At 39.4% G+C, this 8415-nt stretch overlaps 1 protein-coding gene across 2 annotated transcripts in view; it reads right to left on the bottom strand.

Annotated features, from left to right (window-relative positions):
* Positions 1-273: 273 nt before the first annotated feature.
* Positions 274-8415, bottom strand: part of smpd3 (sphingomyelin phosphodiesterase 3) — a 71714-nt gene continuing 63572 nt past the window's right edge. For both annotated transcript variants that reach the window (XM_067588968.1, XM_067588966.1), the window contains exon 10: positions 274-5919. In XM_067588968.1, coding sequence (XP_067445069.1) covers positions 5818-5919 — 102 coding nt within the window. In that variant the 3' untranslated portion in view covers positions 274-5817. The remainder of the gene's footprint in view (positions 5920-8415) is intronic.

Genomic DNA, 8415 nt, shown 5'->3' with positions numbered 1-8415 from the left:
AATGTCATCTTCAAATACCAACCTCACTGTAGAACAATAAAGCCAAGATACTCCTACATATCGTGAATTTGACTGTGTTTTTACATTGAAAAAAGGGGAAATAAATTGATACACAACACACTCTATATTGCCTTTTCACTCGTGTGAAACATGAGGTTAACCACTGCTTCCACTCAGTGGTCACTATTGTCTTATATTGTGACTATTTCCATATAAGCTTTGATAGACTCCTGTTACTAAAACATTGAATGACACCTGAATACTCAGAATTGAAATAATGACACAAAAAAAGACGGAAAACTCTTTTGTTTTTTTAAAAAAGCAGAAGAAAATAAGCAGTTTGTTGATGAAGCATAGAAAGAGAAAAGCTATCGATCCCCCAGCCACATTACAGAGACGAAGCTAGACGACCCCGGCATGAAACAATCCCATCCAAGACATTTAAAAAAACATGAACAGAGAAAAATTATATAAAATCAAACCAAAAGGATAGCAAAGTGAGGCATCACTTCTACTGAGACTACAAGCCCAAAGCATTATTACAGTACATGCAGCTACAAAAGCTTAGAGCCCAAATGCAGAATAATTCTGTCCTGAACAAGGCTGAGACACAAGGGGGACAGTGTTTGGTGTTCAGAAATGTTACAAAATACCAAAATTATTTCAGGAATACAGAGATTTGTCAGTCATTGACACATTGGTTTGCTCACCTTAGACTATAGACACCAAAATAATACAGGAGTCCTAGCTGATTATTGGTCGAAATGCATTGTGAATCACCGGAAGGAAGAAGGACATGTTATTGTAAATACATGTTAGTGCTCATGTTTGTCTCTTGATTATCAATCAACATCATATTTGCATTCAGCACTGGGGCTACATAGATCATTTTGGTGTCTATGTTCTCATCACATAACCAATCACATGATCATCAGGACATTTTAATTTCTTTGTGTGTTCCATTAATGACACTGTTTGTTTTGACAATGATATAAAGAAAAGACCCAAGTGAGAAAAGCAGCCCTGGTTGGGGTGTGATGTCCAACTCAACATCATGTCTCTCCTGCTGGACTACTATACTGGAGGTCAACCTATGTTGTCTTTACTAAGGGTATTGCCCTGCAGCAGCTCTGCGTTGTGAAGGCACAGCTGCACAGAGGGTCTGTGGAGGCTGAGAAGTAATTCAGAGGCTATGTCTGATTAATTCTGGTTGATCAATTGAAACACTAGCCATGTTCCCATCTAATTGTCAAGCGATTTTTTTTTTCAGCCTTAGCATTCGCTAAAAAGATTGCCTATCATCCGGTGAGTTTAACCTTCTAAATAATTGAATGAAAGCCAGAGTGGCTGACATGTCCAGGTTCCACCTGATAGTCCTCCTGGATTAGAGCTACAGCTCATCATGAATACTGCACTCGCACACAGCTTTGCCATCACACCTTCGCCTTTGACCTTCAACCAATTGGCTTCTTTGCCCATTTCTTGTCAGTCTTTTTGTCATCAACAATATGCAAAAATACAAACACAGAACACTTACCAAAACAAAAGAAATTTCAAACCATAAAAACTATCCCACAATCCAACTGTGATAAGAACACAAAAGTGTAGTATTCATTATGAAGATGTTACAGAAGTCCCACTTTTTGAACACTTGTTTGCACTCTTTCCACCATAGATGAATTATTCAGTTGTATTCAGGTGTTAAGTAACAGAATAGAATAAATCAAAACTCAACTTATTTAACCTGAAGACAGATCCTCAGAGAAACTGTGGCACCTTTCTGTAACTCACTGTAGATCTGTAGTGTATTTACATGACTATTTACCAAGTAAACAACATATTCTAGGATTTGATCTCATTTGAACACCCTGACCAGAGGAGTAGTGATTAGCAGAGTCTGACACAGACTCAATCGAAGAAAAAAAAAAATACAAGATGAAGTCTGAATACAAAAAAAGCACAGATACAAATCTTAGTAATAAGAAGAATATATTAGTCATAATAATCATAATGTAAGTCATAAAGAGTGTCAGAGCAGCCAGGTGACCTGTTGACTCATACTGTGTGTAAAATAACAATTGAACATACATAACAGAACAACCAGTATGTTTCACTCAGACACACTTTTTGAACACACGCTCACACACACATGCACTCACAGCAGTAGGGTGTATAGTCCTGAAACCTCGGGTGCTTTACATTAGACTAACGTGGATCCTCGCTTTCCTGACTCATGTCTCCTCCTCTCCTCCCAGCGGGGATACAAGACAGAGATGCAGGTAAAAAGATGTGAGGATGAAGGAATTTTATTCACCAAATGAGAAATCCTCGTTCATTCCGGTGTCATTTTGAGGAGACGGCAATTACTCAGCATCTCAACTGTCGATTGTGTAGAAGTCAACTATCAAATGTGTAGAAATTAACAGTTAAAATAAAAACACCTGGTTCCTGATGGCTGATCAAATATTGATTATAGATCTACTGCAGCATCAAGGAATCATGTGACTAATAGAAATACAACCAACACTCTTCTCGCATTTAAGGGATTGGGATGTCCTTGATGATGGTGAACCTCGATTGACTTCCGCGCCAGGGGCTGGAGAAGAGAGGAGCAAGATGGAGGAAGCAGAATTAGCAGAATGGAAGGCACCCCTCATCTGTAACCTTTCAGCACAATGTGTTCAGAGAAACACTAATTAGCACATTTGTATCGAAAAGAGTAACACAATGTGAGCTGCCCAAACGTACACACACATCTGTGTTGAAACTGACACTTTAAAACCTTCCCTCTAGTGCCAAGAAACAGGCAGACAGATCAAAAAGCTGTTGTAAACATTGTTCACAGTGCAGACCATGGAGATCACACAGTATCTGGAAACCTTGCAGAGAGACAAGCTTCTACGTAACTGATGTTTTACACATAGCTCTAAAACAAATATACTCCATGATTTTGGTAGTCGTCCAATCATGGACACCAACTTGATCCATGTGTTCCTAGTAGATCATTGATCTGATGCTTCATGCTAACTAACATTAGTACGCACTTGCAATAGACCACCATTATCACATTATTTCTCTTATTATCACTTAAAAATGAAAAGTTGAAATCTTAAGTAATAAAACCTGCCCTTACACTCAGGGGTTTAGCTGCTACAGCCTTACTTGGTCTGCTAGTTTGACCATAATACAGAACCAGTGGCTAATGTTCGCAAACTTTAGATAGATATTGGTGTGTAACTGACATTATTTAGCCAATTTGTTGATTTTACAGCTCCTCTCTATTTGTGCAACTTTTACATAATATTTTAGCATTTACCATTGTTTCATAATTGTCACTTATGCTGAAATGTGGCCACTGTCCATGTCATTCTAAATTTTGCCAAGCTGCTACACAATTAGTTCCTTTTTTCTCACTTTTGAGGTAAATGTAATGGCCTGTCACTCAACATTGCCCACATTTATAGGGAGCACCACAACCAAAGATCTACAGGGATCAAAAGGACAAAAATCTCAGCACTTAACAGCTACTTTGTCAATCTATCAAAACATATGTATTCAGTTGACACTGGTCCTCACAAGGCTCCAGCTCCTGTTTGACACCATGGTCTGTGTGGCTCTGCTTAAGATTGGGAGTTACAAATGTGAATGCCATGTAATAATATCATTATAACAAGTTAAAATATGCCAGATGTAATTTCTGCATTGATATGTGTCTGCAGTTACAGTAGTTCAACCAGCAGGTGTGTTCAGACTGAACTTAAAGCAAATTTTTGAATTGTGTGTTATCTGTGTAAATTTGACTAGCCACCGGGGGAGATCGAGATGTTTTGGCTTCACTTTTGGGGAGCTGTCATGACGTCCATCTCTATATACAGTCAATAGTTAAAACATTTAGAACTTGGTGGATGCATCTTGCCTCATTTTGTGCCACCTGGAGTGAAGTGACATTCATTTGCATCTTTGCAATGACTTTATATGCAATCACACAGCCTCTAAAATTTGTTTTGTGTTCAGTCTGAACCCTAAGTCGTGTTGCACTGTAGTGTTACACTACTCCATGTATTTGTGTACTTGGTATGCTGGGTTTGTGTGAATTCATTAAGCTTTGCACAACATGAATTCAGTATATTTATGGGTGGGCTGTCTTAATCTTTGGGATCATTTAGAACTTAAGAAAATGTTTTTACACATACTTGGCATGTTGTACAGAGTGTGTGTAACCTGTAGGTCTTTAAAATTTTTCTGAATGAGGTTTTGCAGTTGCGTCACAATATGGCTGTCTTCATGGTGGTCTGCTGGACAACTGGCTGTGCTAAAATCAAAAACTGTGCTGTATACTCTATACTTAGCTAGTGTACAAATCAGACGTGCTTACAAGACTGTGAAGGCTCGCTAACCAGATAGCTACAGTGGTTTGCTAGCTAACAAGCTGATAATATCTACTCAAAGACAACCAAGTCATTTGAGGACCTCCAATATGGCCGCAAGAGGGTATGTTACAGTACAGTACAGTACCTGAAATCCCCCTATACATGACGCGTGCCTGCTTTATGTAAATCCTCAGTATGTTTCCGTGCGCACTGTTGTGTGTGTTAAGTGTCATTAGCCGGTTGGATCACATGCAGAAATATCACACTGGCATACAGTAAGTGTGTGTTTCAGGGCAAAATGCCTCTTGACTCGTCAGGCATCCAGACTCTAGCAAGTGTGTATCAAGCCACTATATTAAAGTTGTAAACTGATACCATTTCCCATCATGCATCAACAAAGCCTCAGTTCCCACTATTACACCAAAAAAAATGTCCTTTACTTTCCTAGTTTTCACCAGTCATAGCTGAAAAACATGCTATAAGCAACCAAACAAGCAACTTTTTCTCCAATTCCATGTCCCTTTATATAATACCTTTTTTTTTTTAGAAACATACCATATAGTATTAAACAGGCATTTAAACTCCCTATAAAAAGTGGTGTGGTGACAATAGAAATTGTATCATATTATTTTTCTCCTTTTAGAAAGACAAGATTTTTGTTTTTTAGAAAAAAAGACACTTGTTGAGGTTCCTGGGACTGATGTGGGAGTAGTAAGGTAAATAACTGACAGCAGAACTGACCAATAGCCTTTCAGGAAGGAGCACAACACAAAGACACAGACGGTCAGTGTATAGGCCAGTCAGTAGCTGGACACTTCACTCTCATCACTTAATGTATTTTCCTTTTATACACAGTCTAAAGAATGAGGATCCAACTGTCCCTGAAGGTAGAAACATAAAAAAAAAAACATACTTATACTACGGCTAAAACAGATTCAATAAAAGGAGCGTGTGTAAATTGGCTACATGAAACAATTCACTAAATAAAACCCTCTGGATTCAGTTCATCAGGGAGTGTGTTGTCCTTATGGAGAGAAGAGGAGCAGAGAGGCCAGGCGATATTAGACAGTCAAAATGTTCATCACTTTTGTTTGTGTGTGAGGGGTGTGTGTTTGTGTGTGTGTGTGTGTGGTTTCCCAGGGGGGATGACTATCTTTAGGGCTTTCTAAACAGAATTCCCCTGCTTATCTTTCCCCACCAGAGTCTTTCTCTTTCCTATCACTCCCCTACTAATGCTCTCCTCTACCACCTTCATATCCATCCATCAACTGAGTGCTTGTCCAGTGGTTCATCCATCCTTTTTCCGATGTCCCATCAGCCCTCTCGCAATACTGCATTGTGTCTCTCTCAGGCCACTCCATATCTGTTAACTCTTCATCTCTTTTTCTCCTCTTGGTTGTCTGTCGTCCCTCTATGGCAGTAATTTTAAAAAGCGCAGGTGATCAATCTAAGGCTCCTCTTCCCCGGTGGACACAGCCAGTCGCATGGCCACAGACAGGTGGTCGGTGAGGCCGGCCAACTGGGTTACAAAGCTGAACTCCTCGATATCCTGCAGGGGGAGGAGAAGAGTCATCATCATTTCACTAATTTTATTCTGTATTTTAAAGCTGCATAAACGCAGTGATTATATATTTGTCTGTAAAATCTTAAAGCTCACAGATGTTTTCACTATGTTAGCTAATTAGACCTCTTCTTAGGCCAGTGTGGGCGTGTACAAACTGTGCTTGACTGACATCTCATCCGGCCTTCTGTTGGTTTTGTTGCACCTACATTAGTGTGTACAGCTTGGTAATTTCCAGCATAGCTCCACCCAATTTACAATGAAATACCTGTGTGGCTGTGCAAGGCCTTTAATTTGCAAAGTACAGCTTGTAACTATGCTCTATTTCTGTAGTTTGGCTATCTTGGTCTATTCTTTCTTTTTTTTTCTTCAAGGTTTTTTTTTTTAGGGAGTTTTTCCTTATTTGAATTTAGGGTCTATTGAGGGGCTGTACAGTTTGTAAAGCCCCCTAAGGTAAATTTGTGATTTTTGATATTGGGCTATACAAATAAAAGTGACTTGACTTAATTAGAGCTGTCAAATAAATGTAGTGGGGTAAAAACTACAATATTAACCTCTGAAATGTAATGGAGTAGAAGTACAACATTGCAAAACATAGAAATTCCTTTGAAAAGTATCTCAAAACTGTGACAGTACAGAGGGAATGTACATCCCACCACTGACATAGAGAAACATTAGCTTTCACTTTGGTATTAATCTGCTGCTGTAAATTTTCTCCCAGTTAGCCACAAGAGCATTATTAATCAGACCCAAAACTGAAAAGGGCTTTCCCGAAACTGTTGCCACAATGTTGAAAGCACACTGTTGTCACTGTGTGCTGAAGCATTAACAGTTCCCTTTGTTGGAAATAAGGGGACTGGTCCAAACTATGATAAACGGCCCCAGACCAAAATCATGTGCACATGACTAATAAAAATATACTGTATCAGTTTCACTTTGGAGTCAGTGAAATGGTGTTACAGTAACTACTGTCTGGCACAAGGTGGCATCAGGTGGCTGTTAGTTTAGACACAGAGAGAGTCAGACAGAAAGGGACAGGGAGAGAGAGATGTTCTGTGCAAATTATGTGATTTGGTTTTCCAATCCTCTCCAATGCCTCGCACAGACAGACGGAGGATGTCAATACTGCCCTCATTTCCTTCCTTCCCAGTCAGTGTTGTTGTGTTTTACTGTTCTCCTCACTAGCTTTTATGTCTTCAAATCTTTTTATGCCTCTACCAAGTCAAAACATTTTGCTGTGTGTGGGATAATTCCACTGGTTTCCAGTCCTGCCTCACATGATTCAGGATAACAAGCGTTGACAAATGTCTTGTTGCTTGGAAATGAATCAAGGCAGAATGGGCAGATCACTTCCCTGATGATAAGAAACTAGACCTCGATTCAACAGAATTCTTGCACAAGGTTGCTGTGAATTATTGGAAACCCTCTGTTAGCAGACTTATTGGTGTTTGATACAAATAAGACTTGTTGGAAATGGTGAAAGGGGAATTCTGGTGCAAAACCAATTTACTGTACAACCTTGCTGAAAATTCCCAGTCTTGCCAGTTACCTGATGTGTTTCTATGACTTCAGATTTATTTCATCCACTTTCCACAAACCAAGCTTTCAAACAAACAAACACACGTCTGACAGATGACTGTCGCACAGAGATTCATGTTTGATGTGAAAACTTCCAAATTCATTTTGCTTTGTTCCTGCATGTCAACATATTGTATGTATTCACCGGAAAGATTTTGACTTACTGAGTGCTGCAGGCTTACTTTATTGTTCATCATCAAATGCAAATTCAGGTTTGTTTCAGCGTAGTTAACACAATAACACATGAAAATAAACCTGTTATTGGCTTAGGGACTGTTCGTTATTTATGAGAGGGAGGGTGTGGTGCAAAATGGGGGAGGCACGTCAAATCATTTTTTAAGCACTGGGGAGCGACTTATGTTTTTTATTTTGGCTTAGGGGAGGGACATACAACTTTAAATGGCTGCATTTGGTATTTATTTTAAATATGTTTTTTCTTTTCAAAATACATGTATGGTGATGGGACTCACAAAAAGTTTCTGAGGAAATAAACCTTCAAACCTGTTTGTGTTGGAATGTGAAGGGTTAAATGAAAGAAGCCCCTTTTGTCATCAGAATTTTGCATCTCCACAGTTGCTGGGAAGAAAATGCTGCTTTCAGCTCTGTGATTGGTGGTCCAGCTATAATTTTACAGACAGTCGAGTAATTCAAATGACAAAATGTAAAATTGACCAATCATAACCATATCTTCCCTCTAAATGGGCGGGCTTTGTTGTCACTACTTCATGACAAGTTCAGCCCGCTGTGTGCTGTGAATTGGTCTGCACCATTACCACGCTGGTACACCGGTGGTGCACCAAGTAGGCAGAGTCTGCACACCAGATTCGCCGCCATATATCAGTAGTGAGAGCACACGGCCCATACAAACACAAACAAGTCAAAGGAGATTGATAACAGAGAACTGAT

The sequence above is a fragment of the Thunnus thynnus genome, chromosome 5 (assembly GCF_963924715.1).
Source record: "Thunnus thynnus chromosome 5, fThuThy2.1, whole genome shotgun sequence".
NCBI classification, from domain to species: domain Eukaryota; kingdom Metazoa; phylum Chordata; class Actinopteri; order Scombriformes; family Scombridae; genus Thunnus; species Thunnus thynnus.
This window is presented reverse-complemented; position numbering and strand designations above follow the sequence as displayed.